Source organism: Microplitis mediator, chromosome 7, assembly GCF_029852145.1.
Source record: "Microplitis mediator isolate UGA2020A chromosome 7, iyMicMedi2.1, whole genome shotgun sequence".
Taxonomy (NCBI): Eukaryota; Metazoa; Arthropoda; class Insecta; order Hymenoptera; family Braconidae; genus Microplitis; species Microplitis mediator.
Window position 1 is genome coordinate 6452287 of NC_079975.1, and position 27238 is coordinate 6479524.

The following is a 27238-nucleotide window of genomic DNA, read 5'->3' on the forward strand; positions in this document are numbered from 1 at the left end:
ATATTTTCTTCTCTTTAAAAATTTATTTAATATTAGTATTATCATGAATAAAAGATAATTTTGTTTCGTATTATTACTTGACAGCCTAATAAATAAAATGAGACAAGTATATAACGACGACATTCGATTTTACTTCAACAGTGATGATCACGAATAATAACACAATGGTTTATAAAATATTGAATAAAGATTTATTAATTATTATTGACAACGTCAGAGAAGTAAAAACGTGATAATATTGATGTCAAAATAGGTGTTTTGTTGAGTTTCACAGAAGTATAATATTTTTGCTTTTTACGATTTTTTACTCAAGTGTGATAACGTTGCTACGTAAAGTAAGATGAAGGCATTTGTTTTTTAGATACCATCTACAACAGTCACATTTTTATTACAATATGAATCAGATTCAGCATAAGATTTCTAATAAGAGGACCCTGTTTTTAAATGATGATTCAAAATTATCAAAAACAGTTCAACATAATTTTAACCGAATAATATACAGTTAAAGTCTATAAAGTCGGAGTCCATTAACTCGGAACTTTCCCTCAATCTTAACCCCTACTACGAGCTAAGCTGTCTTCCACTGTTTCTATACATTTGTATATTTACATATGCATCGTACATGTATATGTAAGAGCGCATATATGTAGTTTACTCTTTAAAGGGGGAGTAGCATTTGATAAGTCGGAATTTCCAGGAAATTTCCACTCCTTCGTAAACAGAAAAAAATAGATAGTACTGGTTACTATCTACTGTTCTATGCAGTAATCGACGAAAAATATCGGGAAAATCCATTTTAACATGACTGATCCATATTAGAAAAGTATTGAGTCATTGCTTAACACGTACCATCACTTTTTAAACAGTAACTATTCTGTTTAAAAAATCCGATAGATTCTTACAGCTGTATGCATAAGGCCCTATACTTAACCAAGCACTTCTCATAGAACTCATTCGTTCTTATAAAATCTCTATAGGAATTTATGAGAATCTATTGGATTCTATTAAATTTTCTAAACAGGGCAGTGCTGTGCTACTCAGTACATTAATTAATTAATATAATGAGACTAAAGTCTATCTCCTCTGTCATCTGTACATCCCTATCTTCTACCATAATATGATCATAGCGAAATATTGAGCATAAGCTCATTATTGGCAGTACCCTAGGATCGATGATTAGATCAAAGATCCTTTTATGTGTGGGTGCCGAACCAACATCCACTGCGAGTCCAAACCCAGTGAATCCTAAGCATTTGGTTTCCCATATGATGGCTTGGAGAGGATTCGCCCATAGTACCAATCCCATGTATTAGTTGACATACCACATTTTGGTCAAGAGCGGGCGTGGTTTCTTCCCCTCCCTTCCTGAGAAGTCACCCAGTTTTGGTTACATAGTACATGGAATATATGACTAGTTATTGTTAAGAGGTTTTAAACCGAGGATTCTACGGTTTTCGTGGTGCTGCCAAATGAATAACCACACTAATAAATGAAAATGATACCCGGTTTGTATACTCTTTTAACCACGAACAGCAACTATTTTAACAGTATAACCAGTCATATGTTTCATCTACTGTGTAGCACAGCACTAGTTACTGTTCAAAAAGTAATAGTACGTGTTAACCCTGATTAAGAAAAATGATTTAACCTATGCTAAGTGTATATCCATACATTAGTCGTTTCAAATTGTTTTAAATCATTTCAAATTGTTTTAAATCATTTCAAATTGTTTTTAATCATTTTAAATCATTTTTCGTTATCAGGGAAGAAATGACTTACTCCTGTTCTAATATGAATCAGTCATGTTAAAATGTATTTTTTCCCATGTTTTTCATCGATTACTGCGCAGAACAGTAACCAGTACTATCTACTTTTTTCCCTGTAGATTAACTGTCCGAGTTAATGGAATTCGACTGTATTGAATACTTCACATGCTACTTCTTATGTGCCTTTATCATTATTAATCTATCAGATGATATTTTCTAATCAGGAAAGCTGCTTTGTTTGTAACGTTGGCCATCAACGTTTTTGGGCCATTATGATTTATTAAATTTGTGGGGTTTTAGTAAAAGCAAAGTCTCGATTGATGTATCGATGTTTTTAGGTGTTTTAATAGGTATCGGAATTTTGGTAATATATTAACAATTGTTAATTATAAATTCGAAGCTTCCATAGTCAGTAATGCAATGATGAACATAATTTCGTTACAAATTTTTTGACTGCTTATTGAATTAAATTCTCGATTCGACTCACATTTTTTAAATTTAACTTTATATTATTCAGTACTAATAGTTATGCCTTTATTATACCGTCAAATTTTAAAACTAAATTAATAAATTTAGCCTATTAGGGCATCTGATTGCTGTCACAATAACCTTAAAATCTACGAATCTTAAATTTATTTCAATTATTAGCATAATTCTACTGTACTAATTTCTAAGCAAACTGAATTAATAATTTGTTATATGAACTTACAATTCATCAAAATTTTTTTTTTCTTATAAAAAAATTTTGAATCTATAAAACACTGAGCCAACGATTGCTGTACTCATAACGATGACATTTCTTTGCAGAAATATTAACTATTTTAATACTTTGCTTTTATAGTTGTCTGCAAAAGAATGAACTTTTCTTCTACTACTTGGCTATGATGAAGTCCATGAACTTGCACTTACGCGCATGCGCAGTAGTAGTAATGACTTAATTGTAGAAAAATGGTGGGAAGAAAGATCATTCTTTTACGGACTCAACTATAACTATATTTATTATCAATTAAATTTTTAAAATGAATAAATAGAAAATTATAAAAATAAAAAAACAAGCAAAAATTGAAAATTATATCAGTATTAATTACAGCACGATACTATTTTTTATATGGAACTCGTTAACGTAATTGTTTAAAAAAATTTCTCGTTTTTATTTGAGATGATAATTACTGAAAAGATGAGTATTTCGTATAATTACATAATACCATATAGACTCTGTATAAATTACAATAATATCATTATCAATTTTCAGTTAAACTTCATTCATTGTATGATTAATATTTCTCTGTACAATTATCATCGTTGTTATTATGATTTTTATTTCATTTTGTTAATTAATTATAACATTCACTTGACAATAGTAATTCTTTAAAGAAATATTATAAGGTCCTCCCAGAGAGTAAGCCACGGTTTTTACTCCCACTATTAAAAAACAAGTATAATTTTACGTCATTACTACACATTAACATTACAAACCGAAAATTTCCGACAATTCCCGACGACGACTTACTTTCTGGGAAGACTTTGTCTCGTGTTTTTTTTGTTTTGTATAGGTTATCTTTTTTTTTTTTCTTTTTAATATAAGTATAACAGCATCGATAATTTATACATACAACTTTTTCGTGTCATTTATTGCTTTTATATGTATCAGTTGAAGAAATATTAACATATTTTTTCGCTTTATATTTTCTTGCCGTGAGTAAAAAATAAAACAGTCGATTAATAAACTTGATTAAGCGATTAATGAAGAGATAATAAAGATGTATATATATATACATCTATACATACATATATGTATATATATATACTGCAGTGTTTTTTTAATTTCGGCCTTTTATCTCTTACTCTTTATTTTAATACACAAGATAGTTGATCACAGTTACAGCAATTTACATTTTACACATTATCCATTTTATAAAAATTTTGTATTTTTCTTAAACTTGATTTAATACTTTTACTTTTTCATTCTACTATTATTTATTCCAAAACCATTCTTCTTCACTCTCTTCAATCAAGTTAATCGGTACAAATAATAACATCTTATTTTACAGTCTGAATTGTATTGCATTGGATCACTTCCTTAAAAACTACTAATTTATGTTCGCTAAATACACCATGGTCTGATGTAATTTAATCTTAATTCTAATTAATAATTAATATCTACATTATTTTTGTTAAAACATCCACTGTTGTATGTTTGACATCGTTATACTCAATTTTAAATTTCTTACTGTGGTTAAAAATTTAATCTATTGCCATGTATTTTGATATGAATTAATTGCAAGTTTTTTTTTTTTGTTTCGTTATTACAATTAATCAGTATAAATTCTATAACAACCTGGTAAAAAAATTTAATAAATTTTGTACAGAATAAATTTACGCGCTATTATACTAAATGACAAACTTTTGTGTAGCAAATAGAGCTCTGTTTGTTATTATACATTTAAAAAATGTTAGTGCATAAAATTTTTTTTTATTTATAAGAGGTCACTATTTATGGAGTTCGCAACTAAATAATTAGAAACTTTACAATTTGTGCGATATTTATCACGAAGATTCACTTTTTCAATCATTAACTTAAATGATGCTCAAAATCACCTGAGAATTTCAAGGTACAAAATGATGACAGTTGTAATCATCATAAGGTAGGACGCCCGCTGACTTATACTGCTGTTGTCATCCATGCAGCGGCCTGTAAAAATTTTATTCTATGTATAGTTTATTATTCTTTAACTCTTATATTTACAATAAATTATACTTGTAACAGGTGCCGTAACTGAATAACCGCGGGCAGAGTATCCATGCACTGAGAGAAAAAACTAGTTTTCGGAACTATGAAAAACATAAGTTCAATGAAGCCTCCACTATTACCCTCAGTTCAGATAACTCATATATAGTTGTAAAATTTACGATGATATCATAGTTATTTTAACTGTGTTATAGTTCAATGAACAATGACAATTGCGAACGTAACTAAGTAAAAAATGGTATTCTTATTACAAAAAAATAATGAAGAAAAATCCTTAATTATATTCGTCGACGAATTAAATGATGCTAAATTAATGAAATTATAATCGTTCAATTGCTGAAACATTTGTGATTCTGCTCGAGTATCAGTTCTGAGAAATAATATTAAATAGTTACCACAACAAAACAAATACTTAGTTAAAACTACTACTTCCAAATAGTTTCGGGCACTATGATATAGTTCAAGAAACTAGTAATATTAGTTAAGATGACTATTTTTTCAATCCCCTCCCTTTCTAATTACAACAACCATGCACTTTTCTCTCAGTGTGGACAAAATATCCATGACAGTTTTTTGAAAAAATGCGGTTGTATAGTGACGTGGCATATAGATAGTGATGTCATTACGTGTACACATAGATGGCGTTAATTTACGTTCGTATAGCTGTTAACTTACCAACTCGTAATAGATTAATAGTATATTGTGTGACAAGGGATGAAACAAGACATCACCCCTAGTCTGAAATCGTGTTTCATCCTGAGTCATACACTATATTTTTCATGATTGCCCGCATCGGAATTTAAAATTCCAGTGTCAGCAGCCAGTTAGAAACAAGTTTATTTCAAGTCGATGATGCGGAGAATCGTTAGAAAATGAGAAATCTGTGATTTACAGTCACTTATTAAAGAGTAAACGAGACAAAAAGATTATTTTCACTCATTTTTTAGTAATTTTATTTGGTTAATTAAAACTGTCGCTTAAAAAATGAAATGAGTAAACTGAAGTAACAAGTAAACAAATGAGAGTAATAAGGCTGCAAATGAACATTAAATATCGCGTGCCAAATGCCAAAAGGGCGTATTACAGCAGTTAGATAGGGTTCCATGCCAAAAGGGCGTATAAAAAAATTTTTTTTTGGCATTCTTTTTAGAGTTGCTCGAAACGTAAAGATCCGCAGAAAAAATTTTTGACGTTCTAACGCCAAAAGGGCGTTTCTTAAGATCTATGCCCTTTTGACTTTGGAAATTTATTTTTTATTTTTAGGCTTAGAACATGTTTACAAAACGATTGGCACCAAAAAAAAAATTATATGCCCTTTTGGCATTTGGCACGCGATATAACTGACACCGGACAGAAACAATAGTGTTTCTGCTTGCTGTATAAAGGTATTTGTGAATTACAAATTCGCTAGTAGTTGTTTGCAGCGTCGGTTTGAAATTAGCTTGTTTTGACTGGCTGTAGAGACACTGAAGCTTTAAGTTTCGATGCTGGTATCATGAAAAATTAATATACTTAGTAATTAATTTTTATTTAAAACCGTAACACATCTGGGATGAAACCTAATACTGTTTGGTGTCTATTGAATCCTTGATTCGATAAAGACTATAAGCTGGTGAATTGACGAGCTAAATTCCACATTATCTAAGTACGCGGGTATCTACTAATTATCGACCAGTTATTAGATAGACATTAGAGTGTACACGTGTCAGTTATACATCACAATGGCGTCGTACGTGTCACCATCGCCTCAAACATGTACAACATCAATTTTTTCCGGATTGGAAATCACGACATAAATAACCGGGATTGAGGTTTTTTGGTTCTGTCGCGCGAATGTTTTTGTCTTCGGTTATCTAGTCGTGGCACGTCGTAACAATAAATTAAATTTTAATTACCGATGCTTGTGACATTAAAAGCCAACATTGGCGGAGGTGGAGGGATGCCTCTTTGACATGCAACAGGACTTGCAGTCAGACTTACAACTCCTCCATTTTCACGATACATGAAGCACAGTCTTGGACTGTTTCTGAAGGTTTGAGGTTCATTGTTACCATTTGACCAATCAGCTCTTTGGGCCAGAGGAGTTGCTATAACAAACTGTGTTCCTTCAGAATCAAACCACCGACCATGACATGAATAAGCTGTGGGTAACAATAAAATAATTATTATTTTTATTTGTCCGTTAGTTTATAACTTTATAGAAGTCACAAGAAATTGAAATAACCTGTTATAGATTCGGTATCATCCATACAATCACTTTGAAATTCCATTCGATCAGCAGTAGAGCAACCAATAGTGAGCGTAGTAATTTCAGAATTGCATTGGAGATCATCCTCTTCTCGTTTTCCTCTTTTTTCCGGATCATCACTAAACTCTTCATTTTCATTGGATTGAAGACTTCTTTTTACTCGCAGTAAATCATGATAAGAAAGAGAAATAGATTCGGAATCAAATAATTTTATTAGTGGCTTATTGTTGATTTCAAAATCTTCGTTAGGGTTGTGGAGTTCATCTAATAAAGTATCATCTGATTTTAAAGACTGTAATTGACGAACTTGTGGAATTGTATCCACATTCCTTTGGAAATCTTCTATTTTCGGACTTCTTGCTATTCTATATAGTGTATCATCAGTGACGTCTATTTTAGACTTTCTTCGAGTTCTTACTCGTTTTAGATTGTTGTGATATCGATTAGAATGATTAGACCTAACTTTTCTTCCAATGCGCTCGCGGATTAAATATTTGTTGTTAATTCGCTTCTTTTCAGTTTCAGCATCAACTTTTTGGAATTCCCGATCTTCAGTATGTCTGACTTTATTCGCCTCCTGTATTTTCACTATCAAAGAATTCTGTGAAGTATGTTGATTTTCACGTGTGTTTCTTTGATTATCATGAATACCAGAAACTGTAAATCTTCCAAGATAAGGGCACTGTTGTGGTTTTGATGAACTTGCTGCAAAAAGAAAAAAACATTTTTCTTTATTCGAATATCAGTTTTCGCAGTGTTCAGAGATTATTTTGAACGTAATGTGTTTCTTTATTAGCGTTAGCTACTTTATATACATATGGGGCATTCCATGTCAAATCACCGCTATCTATATTTTTCTGAGTTTATCTATAAATTGTCTTATTGAGAAGGTTAATTGTAGGTTTAGGTTTCACTATATTGAAAAATTCGGAATTTTCTTCCGAAAAAATCAATCCTTGCCCCTAATACACTTTACGGTCGTTTTTGTCCAATTTTATTCAACTTCTGAGCTTTTAAAAACAATCCAAAAAAACTTCAGCGCAAAGTCATAAAAAATAAGCCAAATTTAGAAATTTTTTTATTTTCAATCGAAAAAACAAAATATAAAGAAAAGTCGGCACAAAATGGGAATAGCGGGGATAAATACTGTCTTGGTTGAAGTTTTTTTTGAAACAAAAAAATTGAGAATCGAAGGTTTCGGACTTCGAAAAAATGACGGTTTTATTGAAAAAACTGAAATAATTCATATATCGTGACTTCCGAAAAATTTTTTGTATTCTTTTCTGAAAACTACATTTAAAAACACAAATTTAAAAAAAAAAAGTGCCGAAAGGTCAATTTGTGAGAAAGTTATAGCAATTTAAAAAAAAAAGAGCGATTTTTTTCAAAAATTCGTAAATTTTTTTGGGTTGGGTAAAAAAATCTGAAAAAATTCAGAAAAATGTCTTTGGTAGGATAAAAAATGATAAAAAAGTTTCAGCGAAATCGAAGGGGGTCGGGTCAAAACCTCGGTGAGTTGGCATGGAATGCCCCATATACATTTCATCAAAATAAAAATAAGATAACATTGAAATAAAATTATGACTGTATCTGGAGCAAGACACATACGTAGAAAAAGACTATCACCTATCGATCTTGAGAGCAGACTTGCTCAAGAATTAAAAAAAATTGTTACATAGATATATTCTTGACAAACGATAGTTTTTTCAGCAGTTGACGTCCTTGTATTTTTAAAATATCGATTAAACTGTTATTACGGATAAAGTATACGGAAAAAAATATATTGTGACCAGCGCGATACAGTATACTGACTGTCACGATACTTTCTTAGCTATTCGGAGGTTAGTACCCGTATTGTTACGTATAGTGCTGACAGGAATACGGATCGTGAATGGGACTAGAATGGATCGCGACAGTAGCTCTACAGATCACTTCCTTCACGATACACAAATCACTATCCAGTAGATCGTGCCAATCACAATATTTTTTTCTCCATGTAGTTATGTTTACTAGCGATACTTATTTGATCAGACAAATAAGATGGTGTTAGTTAATCAATCATCTTGATTATGAGTAAGCAACAATTATACATTAATTTTTGTTTCACAAATATCCAGCCTAAAGTATCGAGCACTTAATATTGGTATACCTATTCTTTCATAAAATCAGTCTCATAGCACGATTTTTCAATTTTTGAAGAATATTAAGCTTACCTTGATCATAATTCAACATAACAGTACTACAGTATTCGAAATGTGGGGCTATCATAGATTTATAGACAATAGTTTATGCAAAATTACTGATATTATTACGATATTAAAACGGACCAATCGTTAGGGGAGTGTGATAATTCGGTAAAAAATCCGTTGAATAGGAGTTTTATGAAAGGAATGTATATGGAATCAAATTTGAAGTCGATAGGATCTATAGTTTCAGAGATCTCGAGTTGAATGAGCAAGTGAGTGAGTGGTATTTTGCTTTTATATAATAAATGTATATGCATATATCTACGGTGATGTATGTAGTTTAACGTGAATGAAATTGAATCATACATATTTAATTTTTTCGATCTCCGTAGATGTCGGGCGGTCGAATGGAATTGTATAGATTTAGTATTTTATTTTTGGATAAATCTCCATAGATCTACACTGATCTATACGTATATCTGTTTAAAAATTTAGATCTAGGTAAATTTTTAGACTTCTTACTGAACTAGGCAAGCTTAAAATATCCTAGGTATCAATAGTAACGATATTTATCAAGATTGAAGTAATTTATTATAAGTATACTTACTAACTAATGTAAGGTAGGGAATATTGCGAGATTGATAGTGAGAAAGGCCGCATGCTTCTTCGGGTCTTGAGGCAGTGTTACCAGTTTGTACTTCCATGATGTGACCATCTCTTTTGTAAAATGTCATGCATACGAAACCACTTTGGCTATAAAAGAAACATTTCATAAAACAATTTTTTTAATTATCTCTATTTAGTTTTTCTCAATTGTTTATAAAATTTATTTATTACCCTGATTAAACAACTGAATTCGACCGAATTAAAAATTTAAATTCTGTTATATTCTGTCGAATTCTGCAAAACAGAATTCAACTGAATTGAAAATTTGAATTTGAATTAAACAGAATCAAACTGATTTAAAAATTTCAAATTCGTTTTAATTCAGTTTAATTCAGATTCAGAACCAGAAATTGGAGAATTATTATCGAATTAATCAGAATTAAACCGAATAGAATTATTTAAATTCGTTTTAATTTGGACAAATTCTGGTTTTCCTGCCGAATTAGACAGAATTCATTGTTAAGTTAGGTACCGAATTAACAAAATTTATCTGAATTAAATAGAATTAAAAATTTAATTCTGTTTAATTCGATCGAATTCAGTTGTTGAATCAGGGTACAATTCAATGCATGGACGACGATAAAAATAACCTTGATATTCGTAATCAGCTTTACTGACAGTGCTAGACTGCCTATAGACTATATATAATTGGGTATGACTTTGTAAGTATCATACTTGGTCAAACATAATTTCGCATAAATAATATATGACCATGCAGAATCATAGACGATCCATACATGCTTAAGCATGAAGTTGTAGAAATCGCGTACGACCATTTTTTCTTCATTATCCATGATCAAGTATGCATTTTCTTAAATCATGCACGATCAAACATGACTTTGTGCATATCATGCATGCTCATGTTTGATCAAGTACAATTAAGTATGATCAAACATGACTGCATGAATCATGCGTGATCAAGCATAACTTTACGTAAATCATGCGTAGTCATACATGATTCATGCGTACTCAAGGATGACTTTGCACGAGTTATGCTTTGACATGCCTGAATTATGCTTAACCATGCACGCCGATTTTCACCTGGGTTATGATAAAAATTAACTACATATTGCACATAAATAAGGCATGTTCTTAAGCGTTAACGAGTAAAAGACTATTGTATGATATTCAGATAAATTTAAAACAAAAATCTTTGTTTGTATGATAATGTGAATATTTATGTAGGGGAGATCGATTCATCGATCGGCGTCAAAGAATTTTTTGATGTCGATTAATATTCGTATTTCGTTCGTTAAGTTTTCTGTTATGACCGCTGTGACAACCATACCCGGTCTCCCCTACCATTATTAGTTTCATTAACATAGAATAGTTTCTGATTCGGATTTTTTTTAGCTATTTTTCTGATCACTACAAACTTTTAACTTGCTGAGAAGCTCTATTTGTATGAATGATTTGAACAAAAACAAAGTTCTGATTGCCCTGATTAAAAGAAACGATTCGCAATGTTAAGTGCCCATAAGAAAAGCGATTCAAAAGTATTCAAAAGCATTAAAAAGTATTTAAAAATTTTTTTTTTGATCGTTTTAAATCGTTTCTTTTAATAAGGGTGTAACGATTTATTTAAATTCTTCTTTATATTCATCAATTATTATGCGTTTGAGGCCTGCACTTTCCAATTAATAAAATTTTCATTAAAACAAAGTAGTACTTACCACCCGACCGTGAAGTGAGCAACAAGCATCGTGACTGTCTGTGAGGGGTTTGATTGTTTTATGCTATTACAAACAATCTTGATATCTTGTTCCTCATCGTTGCCAATCATGTCTTGAGAACCGGAGAAACTACTATCAAACCATGAATTACTTGAGTTAATTCTCGTTATATGTAGTGTTGCGTTTCTTGGATGAAAAGTATAAGATCTGGTCAGATCAAGGGTGTGCCATGTGAGGTCATTATTCGCATAGCCAGTGAGCCATTCTGGAAATCGGCACTTTCCTGGAGTCGACACTAGAGTAAATAATCGAAGTAATTAATTTATTTAGCTTTCATTTAAAACAAAGTCGGAACTTACTAAGAAAAAAAAATTTATTTTTTGTTAAAGAGTAAACATTTTTGCACTGATAAGTTATTTTATTGAAAATTTATAGTAAATTAATCGCTTAATACAGCTAGTTTTTTTGGTGAAGGAGAGCTATTTTAGTGAACGGATCATTAGTTTTTCAAGTTAGTTTGGTCAGAATCAATAAAGTTTTAATAAATTGGAATTAAGGACTCTCTTTCTCTAAGAATTAATTTCTGTCTTATTGACTGAAGCAATCACTAGCATTGCTCTCTTATTTTGTTAAGTATTTCAGGTCACGTGTCACGGTTACAGGACGAAGAAGCACACGCCAAGAATTTATAATTATGTACTCTATTTCGTCAATTTTTCTGTTTATTTATTCATAAATTATTTTTTTATTTACCTTTTGTCAAAGTCATCGTTCGCGATCCTTCCATAGGGCTAAAAAGGCCATTGCAAGTCGCATCTCCACTTTGAGCTACTCGATAAATATCTGGTGCGCCCTCAACTACGGGTCCACTAACTGGAAAAGTAATTTCTTGGTCAATAGCATCGATCCCTAAAATCGTTCTGCTGAGACCACCAATACTTTGACCAACTCGCTCGTATACGAAACATCGGTATCGTTCTTCATTACTCGATGCATGACCGTGATGTAAACGACCCACCAAATATCGACTGCTGCCTTCTTTCCACAAAGCTAAGCATTCAAGTTCCTCTACTGTAACAGAATAGAAAATATATTTCTTCTACAAAAGTCATTGGTTTTTCAAGCTTATATCTCGTACAGCTTAAAGTGTAAAACAATAAAATTGAGCTGGCAATGTTTCACATGTTTTAGAACATTATTGAAAACGTAGTAAGCCTTGCATGTGCATGACCGTCGCTGATCATTATCAAGCTTGGTAACTTGTTTTTTTATTTTTTATTCTGAGGTAGCAAATTCTGGAACTTGTATGAAACCAGTCGTGCATTACATTATGAGTTATTTACAGAAAGTAATCGGACATCATATATTACAAACTATAGTGAGCATTTACTTTAGAACCTTCATCATTAATTGTTATAAATACTTTTAAAGTTAATAAGAGTAATTAAATTATGTATTATATGGAGATTTTTGCTTACCTGCACTTTCTGAAGCAGGTACATCGGGACATGCTTGGTACCTAAAGAGAAGCCTACTGTCATCAGTGCAGGTATCGACGTTGCTGAGTGGACTTGAACATGTTCCATGACCTCGATTGTAAGTGAATGTCATAGGGCCACGGAAAGGACAAGAGACAGCTATTGCTTCTTCCCGAAACATTGAGTAAAGTAGAGCGTCACCAGTTATGTACGAACAAAGTGACGTTAGGGAATTCTTATTATGGCAAAACGCTGTAATAAAAAAAAAGATGTAATATAGTTAAGTTTTTCACAGTCGATTACTTTTAATATTAACTAAATTATCACGGTGAACGAGAGAAGTTACGCTCGATGACGAATCGCGTGAATAGTCTCGCTCAAAGTCTGGGCCGTGATGACAACTATCGGCTCTTTGCGTCTAACAGTAGAGGTAATCTTTCCATATAGAAGTTACCAAGGGTAAAATTCTGGGGGAAAAAGTCTTGAGTTGTCACAAAATAGTGTTTATAATAGTAGCATTGGTCATTAACGGGGAAGTATGAAGAAAGGAATATCTGGGTTCACGCTGCTTATATTCCCGCACGTAACAATGATGAGGCAGACTATAGATCGCGTATAACCAACGTCAATTCCGAATGGTAGCTGGCAAATTATGTTTACAAAGATGAGGTTATACGTTTTGGAAGGCCTTTTATTAATCTATTTGTATTTCAAGCAAAAGCAGAATGTGTGGCTTATTGCACCTAGGAAACACATGTATGCCCAAAAGGGTGCGGAAACGGCCTCCCGTAAAACGGAGGTGAACTTCGGTCCCGTTACATTAATTAATTGCTCTTAGCTTTCTATACTGCGCACAGGTTTCCAACCTTTTCTATTACTTCTATTGGTAACTTGGCAACTACGTCTGCAGGAAATAATATAAAAATTTTAGATGAAATTAATACTTCTAGACCTAGGGTCTTTCAGTCTCATTGAAACGTCATTTTTCAAAAAGAAACCTGAGCAGTCCGTGACCAGTGCAATAGAACATTTGGAATTAACTAAAACATTAACAGGAGAAGAAAAGAGACTTCCTTTTTATTCGAGAAACGTTAAAAGGCAGCGATTCTATTTAAAAATCATATTATAACGAGCATTCATAAGTCTAGGGTGTGACTTTATTTTTATAATTATCGGCAAGCTCATCGGTACGATTCAGAGCTTCAAGTGGCAGACAACTATCTAATTTACGGTGTTTTGCGTTAAGATGAAAGTAGATTGTTGTGTGGATACACAACATATAATAACGAATAAAAAATAGTTTTTTGATTGAAAAAATATCGGTTAAGCACTTAAACAAAAATAACTTACTTTCTTTGTACTGCAAGACGTTTGTGTGTTTCTCGTGAATGACAACACAACGATAGCAAGACTTTCTGGAAAAGAAAAATAATAATTATGTAATCATTTAGTGTCACGGGTGAATTCGTTATAAACTGAATACAATAATGAAAACTTTGGAGAACGATTGACCCTACGGGTTAGCTTTAAAACATCCTGCTGTTTTCGACATTACGGATAACATCTGTTAATCGTCTATGATTTTCAAAATATGAATAATCAGACTCTATCGACCTCGAACCTTAATTTTTCAAAGTGAAAAAATTAGTTTTTTAGCAGTATTTTTGAGGCCAATGATTAAAAGTACATGAGTTTACAATGTATGAAACCTATTTGACATCGACCATCGTGGAAGCTTTGAAACTGGCACGCGTGGTCAATTTTGATAATAATTAAATATAACTTACTCATCAACAACAAGAAACTTGTCTCCCTCGTTACGAAGACATTTACCCTTGCTAGATAGGAAGCTTTTCGATATGAGGATTGGTTGGCGTACACCACTTTGAAACCATGTGCCCTCCCATTTTGATGGGAATGCGCATTCTGAAAAAAAAACGATACATAAATAATTTTATATTTCCGAGTAAATTTCAGGCTCTAATGTAAAAGCATATATATTTATACTACTATGAAAGTCTATAGACTCGGTCTATACATTAGATTAATTCGTCAATCATAAGAAGTAACTCGACAAAAATTTTCTAAGTTTTGTTGTTTTGCCCAACGTACCCCCAAAAGCGCTATACATTTTCAAATTGATCCATTGAACCGTTTTTCCGGACCGATTGATCAAAGTTTCACAAAACAATGAAAGGAACAAGTACTGTATGTTAAATAGTATTTTTGTACCCCATAAGTCGGCCACTGATTCACAGACAACAAAAAATCCGGTTACAACATACGCGTCTAGAGGAACTAGCAATGATGAAAGATCTAGGAATCTTAGTAGACAATAAATTAAACTTTATCAGTCAAGTGGATAATGTGGTAGCTAGAGCTAAAAGTGTATTAGGTTGTATAATAAGGCTGGGAAAAGATTTCAAGCAGTTGTCAACCTTGAGACAACAGTATATGACGTTAGTTAGACCCATACTGGAATATGGCACGGTGATCTGGTCACCGCATTATGCAGTACACGTTGACAGACTGGAGGCTGTCCAGAACCTATTCATAAAGTGTATAGTCAAGTATTGGAAAGCAAAAGGTGTAGTGATGAATGTTGAAGATGAGAAAACCAATATGGGGATCATGAAATTATCCGAAAGACGCGTACTAACAGATTTAACCTTCTTTTTCAAGGCAATAAACAATATGATTGATTCTCCAGAAATATTGTCAGATATCAAGTTCAACATTCCGAATAAGAATCTGAGGGAAAATAGACTTTTATTTAGAAGTACCATACTCCAATAAGTCATTTATACAAAACGGACCCAGGAACAGAATATTTGGACTAGTCAATGAATACTCGAAAACTGTAAATTTCTTTGGTGGATCTCTTAATTCATTCAAAAAGTCAATTCAAGTGGAGATGGAAACCAGAGTGAAAGCTGAAGCCAAAAATTAAAAATTGAGAATAATTAGAATATTCAAATCCTTTGTTATTTTTTTTTTTTTAGTAATTTATTCCTAAAGTTCATTTGTTATGTATTGTACTCTCTCAAAATGAACCAGTGAAATCCACTGGTGAATCAGTGGATTTCACTGGTTCATTTTAAGAGAGTAGTTTATTTTTGTTTATTCGCACTGGATAACGCAAATGAAATATGAAAATTTGTAAATTGCTGAAAGCGTAAATAAATAAATAAATAAATAAATATATACATGTATACATTACCTGTGAGTCGTGAATTGTATGCTTGACTACTTGCTATGATTATTAGAAGCAGCAATGGGTTTGAAATCTTAAAGATTGACTGCATAATTCCGAACGTCGGACAAAGTGCCTGTGAAGCTGCGCTTTCATCCGATACCCCTCATCACACTCCGACTATCTGAAAAGTATTAAATTTTAGAGTGGATATAACTATTAGCATTATATTTTTTTTTAGTTTTTTAAATATATAGTAAGGTTTCATTATTGAGAGTAAAAAAGGGCGTTTATTTTAAAGCTGCTGGACCGTGCCTAAATGATGATACTTCTCCAATATGATGCAACGAGAAAAAATTTTATTACGCGCAAGGAAATACGCGTATAGATTACCACTATATATTTTTGTAGAGCGCAGAATTCCCTATAAACAGTTTCTAGTGCATATGTATATCTATTCCTTAAGTAGTAATAAAATTTCGAACAAAAAATAATTTTTGTTAAACATTTCAAGCTTTGGATTTCGATATTATTTAAATCGTTGGATTCACTAAAAATAACGAGAATACTTCTTTTGTCGAGCGATAAATTTCCTACTCAAACATAAATTGGTCATCGCAATGTGCGTATTTCTCATCGAGTAATTGGAAACTCCCTCCAAGACTGAAGAGAACCTTCAAGATCGAAGGCATAATACTACAGTTTTCAGGGTACAAGTTTCATTAATTAATGAAAAAAGATCTATTTTACTCACGCCATACGAAGCTCGAATATTGAACTCTAGAGGCAGGGGTTGTAAAAAAATAATTGATTGCAATGTTTTAATTTATTAAATACACAGATAGTAAACTTCCGTCAAAGTGTTTTTGACTTCACTATAAAACTGTACGGTATGACTTAGATATGATTATTAAGGAATTCAAGAAAAATTTTGAAACCATAACAACAATAAGTTGTTAAGAAATTTTTCTATTCGAGGAACGTATTGAGAGTTAACTCTTCAATGAAAACAAAAAATTTTCTGAAAAAAAAAAAAAAAAAAAACTATTATCGCAAAAATTCACGGCGATTAATAATCTACTGTCGTAAGTTAAAATAATAATTAGAGGAATCATTTCTTGATTATTAAAGATGTATATTTTTGTCTCCAAAAAAATATTTGTCAGCAGCAGTATTTTGTTTCTCTCAGTGGAAAGAGAAGTCCTGTGAGTTCTTTAAAAATCAGAAAACCTTTTTTTAAAAATTTTTTTGTATCTTTATCATCGTCTAATTGGACATGAAATATTTATTGCATTCTATATGTAAGAAAGTTAAATGTTTCAGTTAACTGAATAATAATAACAATGTATGTTGAAACGATTCTAATTGTTATTTAAGTCATGAGTTATACATTTCATACAATCTAATTTGTTATTGAAGCAAAGTTGAACCGATTCTGTAAAATAGCAATCAATTTTTCTCAACTACACGGACAAAACAATATAGTAGTGGCAACTCTCTGGGACAGTACTGAGTACTTTCTGTAAAAAAAAAAATTTCAGAAAGTACAGATATGATCATTAATGCCTGGTATACTAAAGTATAGCAGGGCTACGTTTAGTGTACCAGGCATTAATGACCACATCTGTATTGTATGCTATCTAGGCTGTATCCACTACTGTCCGGGATACTACTTGGTACAATCCAGAGTTGCCACTACTATATTGTTTTTTCCGTGTATAGATTCGTTTGCTTGGGCGATTTTCTTGACCAGGTTAGAAAATTACCGACTTAGGTTCAGTATTCGCCAAACGTTGGCAATTCGATATTTTCAAATCGAAGAAAAACACTAATTCCATAGCTTCTATCCTAAAGAACTTTCGAATAGAAAGTAAAGAACTTGCTTGTTTTTCTAATATAAAGTTAAACCTGATAAAATAAGCTTCAATTTTTTGACTTTATTTTTTTGTTCAGTGACTATTTCTACGGATTTTATTAGGGTTAAATAAGATATCTCAGTGAGAAATCTATTTCCATTCTCATCGCCGAATGGCATTTTTTGGTAGGTTAAATACTATTTGACAAATTGATGAAATTATATAGTTTGAGCTAGTTAGGGATATGATAGTTTACACTCAGTACATTCTCTTTTGTGTTGAAAGCAGCATTGTGTGACCAGGTATCATCAATGGAAGTATTCTTAAAGGAGTTCAAAGCTTTTCTATGTTCATGTAATACTTACGCAATCGCGCATACAACAACCACATCTCCACATCCCGGGCACATTGGCCGATTACGCGCGGCAGTATTGATTAAACTCCAGCACTTGCCAGAGCCCTCTGTGTCATTGCTTTCCAGCTAAGATTTTGAAAGGTCCATGTTAATGGTTGATACAATGAACTAACCTTTTATGAACAGATGATTAAGAAAAAAATTTTCGAAAAAAAGGCATATTTCTCACAATAATTTTGGTATCATTACTGTACTGAACTTGAATGTATTTTAAGCCGTCGTGGGATTAAAAAAAAAAAATTAATAACAAGCCCTAATTTTATAATATCTTAAGAATCTGATTGCTTTGTTTCAGGTCAAATTTGTCTAAAAATGTTTACAAATTTTAATTGGGAATTAGTTTCTCAGTTATTCCCAAAAGGGATGTATTTATTAAATAGGGCCAGTAAATTTTTCAAATAAAGATCATTTTTATTCGTTACAAATAGATTTCAAATTTCAACACTTTTTTGATATTTCAGTGTAGCGAATAATAAAAAACTATGATAAAAGACTATCACACTTTTTTTTTACATTTCATTCTTAATCCCCGTATAGTTTGTAAAATAAAAATTATCAGCCAGAGTTAGCAACAAAATCAAAAAATTAGCTAATACAGACCAAAAAAATTAGTTACTTTTAACAAGAGCTACAATACAGCAGAATTTTTCGAGTGAATAAATAAGAGATCACTAAATTTACTGCACTGAGCATGGACTGCATTTGGATAGATGACTATCACTAGAAATAAATAGGGAAAGAATCGACCTTTTTAACTTCCCTCTATTAAAGGTGACGACTTCTAAAAGAATTCGTGAAGTTATTGTTTTAACCCCTAATTTCGAAGATTAAGTTTTCATTAGAAGTCGACGTTTTGAGGTCCTAGAGAGCTATTTTTACTGTTTTCAAAGATGTTTCAGTGTCCATGAGGGTATTCGCGCGTGCGTGCGTAATGTGTATGTGTTAATATGAATACGGGTGATTTTATGCAAACTAAAAATCATTAACCATTTACTCTTAAAGATATTGATAAACTGAAAACTTAAATATTCATAAAAAACTATTTTTTGAAATTTAAATTATGCCGTTTTTAAAGCATAATTAATTATTCACTTTAGTTATCCTGTACGAAGGACATATATTTAAAATATATCAGATATATATTTAATACTATATGCGATGTATAGGTTGCATATATAAAAAATACTAAACAAATATATTTAATGTATGTGGATTATGTATTTTCGAAATACACTATTTGTTGCCGTTTTTCATGTATTTGAAATGTATTTTGCACATATTTTTTTTCAAAGACAGTATACATGGGTGTATATATATTAATTGTAGAGGGCAATCGGTTGTTTTTGTAAATCATTCCTTTCCTTCCATAAAGTAGACAAATACATAAAATTCGAATGAACGATATTTTCGTCATTGGTCCAACTTGCCCCGGTCAATGATTATACTCTGGTGAACTGTACAACTCCCCGTAAATCTAAAATTGTCAATTTTTTTTTTAAAGGATTTTTTCGATTGAAGCCAGTACGGAATAGGGTCGGCTTGCCCCCCCCCCCCCCCTCCTACCCTATTTGAACGCTTGAACAAGTAAACGTGGCCTTCATAAAAATACAGAGCCATGTATAAATATTGAAATTTGAATTCGCGTTTTTAATTTTACGGTGATTTGCTATTTCTTTTATTATGCCTTTTTAACTCTAATAGAAGATCCATATACAGTTTTTTTGGCATTGGAAACGTCATATTTAAATTGCATTTTTCAGTATATATTAAAAATATTCTCACAATACTCTCTAAACATGAATAAGTGAAAATAAGTGAATATTCAGTAATTCCAAGTGCAAACCGAACCACTAATTTCAAAAAGTGGTTCGGTTGGCACTCAGAATTAGTGAATATTCACTTATTTCACCTATTCATGTTTAGAGAGTACATTTTTCAGCATATGTTATAATATATCTCTTTAATATTTTGTGTATAAGAGACTATATATCTCGTATCTTTTTTATACTTCAAATATATGTACATTTTCATGAGGAATACCACTAACAATTACACGGAAAAAATAAAGCAGGAGCTATTATTACATCTGAGTATATATTACGTTTTAAAATAATAATACGCCGCTTCTTTAATGAAACTGTGAAATTTGCAGAATTGTCGCTACACAGCCAATATTACCATTTCAAATAATACATCTTTCAGTCTTTTACAGTGAAACAAACTTCTTTGAAATCTAAATATCAGAATCCCTTATTATAATATTTAATATAAATTATTTAATCAAATGAGGCATAAAAATGAATTTTTACGGTTTCATAATGTAAGATTTCTTTATCTTGATTTCTTACTTTAAAAATTCTACACAACAAATAAATAAATTCATCATTTTCAACTGTAAATTTTTATGTTTCAAACAGTAAGAAAATAAAAATTATATTTTAGATTTCACAGGATTCCCTTACAGGTTCTTTTGTTGTTATTATTATTATTATTATTGTTATTATTATTATTATTTAAATATCCAGATCAGTATAGTAGTGATATTGATATTTTCCTGCCGAATGATGGGATCAAAACCGTCGAAATTATATACTAGATACCAAGTTTGTTCTATATAAAATCATGAATATATTCAAATTCAAATTTCGTAATGGAGCCAATGAATCATTAGTGACTAGCCTTCGTCTCGGGCAGGCCATTACACACCCGGCTTATAATGTTCTACTTTCCTCCCTTAGTGTGTAATATACTATCATTGCTGTCTATTAATCTCTTGTTAAAAATAAAAAGTCATTCGGCATCCAAAATGGTAGTAGATTTCTTATTATTTATTTCTCGACATTTTTTATGGATTTTAAAATCAAATATTTCTAAAGATATAATAATAGAATTTTGATTATTGCACAGAAATCAATCATGTAACTTTAAAATTTCCACCATGAGAAGAAACGCAAAGGCTAGATTTTTATGAAATTGCTTTGAAATAACGTGTAAACATTAAAACTCGAGAAAGACACAATGAATTGACTTAATTTTTTTTATTTCAGGCGAAGAAAATTGTCCATTTTCGAAAAATTCGAAGCTATTGTTTTCACCCCCAATCTCGCAAATCGAACTTTCATGAAATGACGATGTTTTGAGGTCCTAGGAAACTATTCTGACTCTTTTCAGAGTGATATCCGAGTAACTGTAGGTGTGTGTAAACTTTTTATAACTTTTTAATGACTCAACCGAGTGAGATGACTCTCACGGCATTCGAAAGATCTTATCAGCCGCCAACTTTCCTGTAAATTGCAGATTATTCGATCAAATAGATTCTGTGGCAATTAAGACATACGAAAATAAAAATATTTTTTCAGCTCAAACTTAATAAGGCATGTGGATTGCCGCAAAAATAATCTTAATTGGTTAATTCTTTCGAGAGATATTGGAAGAGAAAGAAATAGAAAAAAAAACAGTCAAATTCAAAATCATATCAGCTCTAGAGTTTGATTGCTGCATTAATTACTGAAGTTAATTCATTCGTTCACAAGATTTCAATGCCGAAAAATTTCGAAAATAACAATTTACTTCATTTTTCCTAGACAATTAACTCATAATCTAATTTACTACATGTGGCACGTTGCCCAATAAGGACGATGCCAATAAGGAAACAAAAATGTACTAAACGTTTTAAAAACTATACAAGATCTTCGTTTTTACGTCTCTGTTAATCACTGCATAATTCATTGTAACAAAAATTTAAGAGTTGCGAGTTTTTTTGTTTACTTTTGATTTTCGCAATTCACCGAGTTTAAAAAATCGTCTAGAACCCAATAGATTCTCATAAATTCTCATAACGATTTTATAAGAATGAATGAGTTCTGTGACAAAGTGCTATAATCAAGTATAGACCCTATACATACAGCTATGAGAATCTATCGTTTTTTTTTTTTAACAGAAAAAGCAAGACAACTATTCTTGAACTTGAAGAGGTTAAAAATAAATGTACGGAAGAGTGTTTTCGAACTCGAAAATGTATTCACAATAATATAAAGAGCTCAAAACACCAGGATGTGAAGACCTGACCAACTTTCGGATTTGATTATAAATGATCAGACAAAATCGTGTTTTATCGAGTAATTGTTACTTTTTTTAACTTAAAACTTAGAAATTAATTTAACCGGTTAAAAGTTTTCGATTACAGCCTGTTAGAGCCTGGAACCTTGACAACGAAAATTCAGTATTAATTTAATTATCACTATTACTAATTCACACAATCAAACGACATGTCAAAAAATTAATTTTTAATAAACTAGAATAACTAGCTCCCATTTTGGACTCTTCAAAATATCCTCCGGTACAACGGCAAAGTAAACTTTTGAGAAAGTCATCGAAAACTTATAACCGGTAGTGTATACACTTAAAAACTAAGTGTGAAGTCGAAATTAACACTACTGCCAAAATAACGTTTAAACGCTAAAAGCAAACTATAGATATTCACATCGCGAAATGTGTTTTAAGCGACTATAAAAAACTGTAGATTTGCTTAAAGCCTTAAACGTAGTACACATTAATGTGTGGTACAATAATACACTTCCAACACATTTTTTTTTAGAGTTTATATATGACAATTTTACATAAAATAAAATTTTATGAAGATGCGTTAAAATATCGAAATTTTACAGATTTCCCGGGTCATAATATCCAGCCTCAATCTAGCCTCATCGAACCCAAGTAAGCCTCAATCCAGTCTCACTGAGTAAACAAAGCATTTTGAGCCTCAAATAATGCTCAAAAAGCCTAGTCTTGGCTGTAATTTAAATTTGATTAGTATTATTTGAGGATCTTTGAGCATCATTTGAAGCTCTTTGAGGCTTTTTGAACATCATTTGAGGCTCAAAATGCTTTTTTTACTCAGTGAGACTCGATTGAGGCTAGATATTATGACCCGGGTTTTGATATGTTTGAGCAACCGTTCATTTTTCGAGGTGAGATTTTCAGATCATTACTTTTATACGTAGTAATACTTGGTATACACTGAGAGCAAAAAGTATTTTTACTCAGAACAGATTTTCGTGGTTCAGAAATTTTTTTTAAATAATTTTTTTTTAAATTTATATATTTTGCATAATAAAGATTTCTTGAAGGAAGGAAATTAATACTTGACTTCCTGATTAAAAACTCTGATTGAATCCAATTGGGTCTGATTGAAACTCAATCAGATTCAATTGGCCAATCGAAATTCTCTTGAGGCATTTCGGTTGACTAAATAAATTTCAATTGGGAAAAAAATTATCAATTTTCGATTGAATCTGATCGGAGAACTTAAATCGGCCTCAATCGGAAAATAAACGAAAAAAAAGTATACTATTTCCGGATCAAATGGATTCAATTGGAAAATAACATATATGTTTAGTTATTTTCCGATTTAGATTTTGCAATCGGATTCAATTGGAGTTTTTAATCAAGGAATTCCAGATCAACTATTGGAATAGATCGAAGGCTGATGAAACTTGAACAAAACCAATATTTTTTGTGTCATGCTTCTATATTATTGAGACGAGAATATATATTCTTGATAATTATTGGGAATATATATTCTCTTCTCCAGAAATTTTTCGGCAATAGTAATTTTTTTTCTATGTATAGCTCGGTAAAAATTTGAAAAGGAAAAGAAACATTAGATTTTTTTTGTTTCAAGATTATTAAAATTTTTCAGTGATCTATGAAACTAAAGTTTTTAAGTTCGAAACTTGGTGAAAATTTAGTACAACAACTAATTTTTCGAGAAGAGAAAACAAAAAAAATTAAAATATATATGTTGTTTTTTGATAGACAATGACCGATGGAATATCACGGAAGAAAATCGGAATTAATACTCGAAAAAAATAAGGGAAATCATGTACTTGAAGATCGGAAGGTTTTTCACGAAACGAAATGAAAAGTAAAAAAATCTACTGGATCTGGATTTCTGAAATGTTTCGCTCGTCATCCGAAAATTGCGGCCCTCTCCCAACTACCCCTTAAGTCACCTCTAAAGTTAAATTACATAAATTTTTTTCATTTTCGTCGGCGAAAAACGTTCCATCTTCAGCCCCATGAAAAATCAGTATTTCTTAAGCTGAACTCAGATATTTAATTAAGAAAATGATTTTGAATAGAACTTCAAATTTTCGCACTGAAAATATATTACATTGAATATTTCCGATAGCATAATTTCTTGTAAGAAGAAAATACAATATTTCAAAAAGAAATTTTTTTTCTCAGTCTGTGGATCGATTAGACCAGAGAGTTAACAACATAAAAAATTTCAGTGAGAAAGTATAGTGGAAATAGTATCCGAAAATTAAAATCTCTAGATGGAAACCGATAATTTAATAAGTGACAGCTGAAAAAAACTCTACACAATTTTTCATCTCACGAAAATTTTCAGACCCTCCACTTTGCCTGACCTTCTTCGATGGTATATATATATATATATACATATATTTCGGAATAAAATCATTACTGAGCATGTATACACTTTTAATTCCTGTGGATTTCACGATAGTCCTACACGTCCAATGTACTGCCTTTATATTATGAGTTCGTTAAATTAATTAACGTAAATACCTTAAATGCAAAATTAATATATTTTATAATAACCCACCTTTATTTTTGGAGAACTATATGAATCACCATTTAATGATCATCATAAAGCGCCAGTTCAACTTAAAGTATATGTTAATTATGAACTTGATTAAAGAACGTTAAATTACAAGAATTTCATATTATATTAATCAACATCACACTCTTCATAATCATTTCAGAACGATAATGCCGAAATCACTTCACAAATAAATATTAAATAGCTCAGATATATTCAATGAGACTCACTTTTATTTTCTAATTTAATTCATTTAACGAAAACTTGTGTTATGTTATAAAAGGAGCACTTAGAATATAATAATAACGATGTGAAGGCATCATTATCAATATTCTGCTATGGCCAGGGTGGCATTTTATTAACTGTAGTCGTCAGACTTTATTTTTGTCTTTTTAATTTAAAAAAATCATCTGTGAATACAGAAATTATTTATCATTCCTAAGAAAACACGAACACAGTTGTAGATAAATAATAAACACTAGTTTAATTAACAATAGTTCAAATATTTAAAAAAAATAGTAAAAGTAGCTTTCGACGTGAAAATGTATTTGTAGATAAAATCAGAATGCGTGTTATCGATCGACTGTTGGAAGCTTTTCTCTATACATGAATTAATCCTGTATGATTGTTAAGACATCATTATTTCACGAATAATGAATGAATACTGAACAAATACTTATACCGTTTGTGAGCGGGTATAAAAATCAACTTTTTTCAACCAGCACATGACAATTTATCGGAGCAAATGATGGCAGGATGACGGTATTGACTTGCGTCGAAAGTAAATACTTTTCGATATCGAAATCTACAAAATACACACCCCACTAGGATGCCCGGAATAGACTGGAGCGCTCGTTCGTTGATCGAAACGTCACAATCCGAAGGGCTGAGCCAGTGGCGCCCCTCTTTTCTTTCAGGTTCTAAACAAGAGGTGCTTTGGGTTTTCGCTTCCTTTATTTCAAATATGCGTCTCACCAATTGCTCATAGAGTATATGTATCACCAACGCCGGCGCAATGCAGCCTACTGGCAAAAGAGCATATAAGGATACGAGAAAAAATAGAAAAGGTATTTTTCTGTATTATATTAGGCTACATCTATATTTCGCTTCCATCTTTTTGGTTGTATTCAAAAGTTCATAAAGAGTCTTTATGTTGACAATATTACTTACATAGAAAAAAAATTCTCGACTGTAAGTAAGTATTCTGATTCAAGAAAATTTCTTTGAAAACCTCAATTTTCGAGGATAAAGTAGAAATCACCTCTGACCAAGATAAGTTCTCTTGGCTTAAAAAAATCTTGACTTGGTTCCCCTGGTTAAAAATAATGATTGAAAAGAATTAAAAATGATAAAATTCGAATTCTTTTCAATAATTTCAATTCTTTTGTTTGTATTTATAGACATACAGTTTGCATGGAGTGGCCGCTTCTCAATTCTTTTCAATCAGTATTTTTAACCAGGGTCCAGAAAACGTTTCCCTGGTGGAAATTTTTCGGAATTTTCTCTGAAAAACTCGGTTCTAAAGTTCTAAAGACTTTTTTAAAATTCTAAAGACTTTTTCAGAGTTATTCGGAGAAAATTCCGAAAAATTTTCACCAGGGTTGTCTTTCAAAATATATTCTTGACTCAAGATAACTTATTTTTCTGTGTACTGTTAAAGTTGATAATATCATTCTAATGCTGTTATGGAACAATAAATCTTATTGTTGTAATAATTTTTGAACAATGATTGGAACGACTTTTTAAACTCAAAATAGGTCTTATAGTGTACCCTGGTGGAAATTTTTCGGACTTTTCTCTGAAAAACTCTGAAAAAATTTTTAGAACTTTAGAACTGAGTTTTGCAGAGAAAATTACGAAAAATTTCCACTAGGATACACGGAGATAAGTATTTCGGGAACTTTACTAAAGAATATGGATTAAAGCTACTTTAGTAGTATTGTAGAGTAAAAACGCTATCGAAATTGTATGATTTTTACGATGAACTTGATCATGTATTTCATTATGAAATATAGTAAATTTTACATCATTCGAATAGTATTACATAAAATAGAGTTTTTTAAAGGAGTTTTAACTTTTGATTCGAAGAAAAGTTTAATCGGCTGGGATTTGTTTTATAACAACGTACATAAAGAAAAAATTCAAAACTGAGGTTTTGAGTAAAATTTCTAAGGTTTCTGAATTTTACATTACCAATAGCTTTTTCATTTATATAAGCTTTTTTTCAAAGAGCTTTTAACGATATGAGTAGATGGCGCCTATGAGATGTTTCTGAGAACTATATGATGTCTTTCAGATAACTATTTTGGATGCCAGATCAGAAAAATAAAAACTTATAGAGATCTATAAGATATTATATAATTTTTCTGGGAAGGAATGG

At 31.3% G+C, this 27238-nt stretch overlaps 1 protein-coding gene across 1 annotated transcript; it reads right to left on the reverse strand.

Annotated features, from left to right (window-relative positions):
* Positions 1-161: 161 nt before the first annotated feature.
* LOC130671045 (uncharacterized) lies at positions 162-25714 on the reverse strand. Its single transcript, XM_057474731.1, has 11 exons — positions 24862-25714; positions 15987-16143; positions 14554-14692; positions 14117-14181; positions 12767-13018; positions 12042-12359; positions 11289-11583; positions 9557-9702; positions 6740-7468; positions 6411-6656; positions 162-4458 (listed from the first exon to the last, which is right to left on the reverse strand). Exons 2-11 carry the CDS (start codon positions 16069-16071, stop codon positions 4361-4363), a joined length of 2373 nt encoding a protein of 790 aa, XP_057330714.1. The 5' UTR covers positions 16072-16143; positions 24862-25714; the 3' UTR covers positions 162-4360.
* Positions 25715-27238: the final 1524 nt, after the last annotated feature.

Excerpts from the sequence above, each read along its gene's own strand:
- LOC130671045 (XM_057474731.1), bottom strand. The coding sequence starts at position 16,071 with ATGCAGTCAATCTTTAAGATTTCAAACCCATTGCTGCTTCTAATAATC. Across the intron at positions 12,360-12,766 it reads ACCTGCTTCAGAAAGTGCAG|TAGAGGAACTTGAATGCTTA; the intron begins GTAAGCAAAAAT and ends ATTCTGTTACAG. Across the intron at positions 4,459-6,410 it reads TTTTAATGTCACAAGCATCG|GCCGCTGCATGGATGACAAC; the intron begins GTAATTAAAATT and ends AAATTTTTACAG.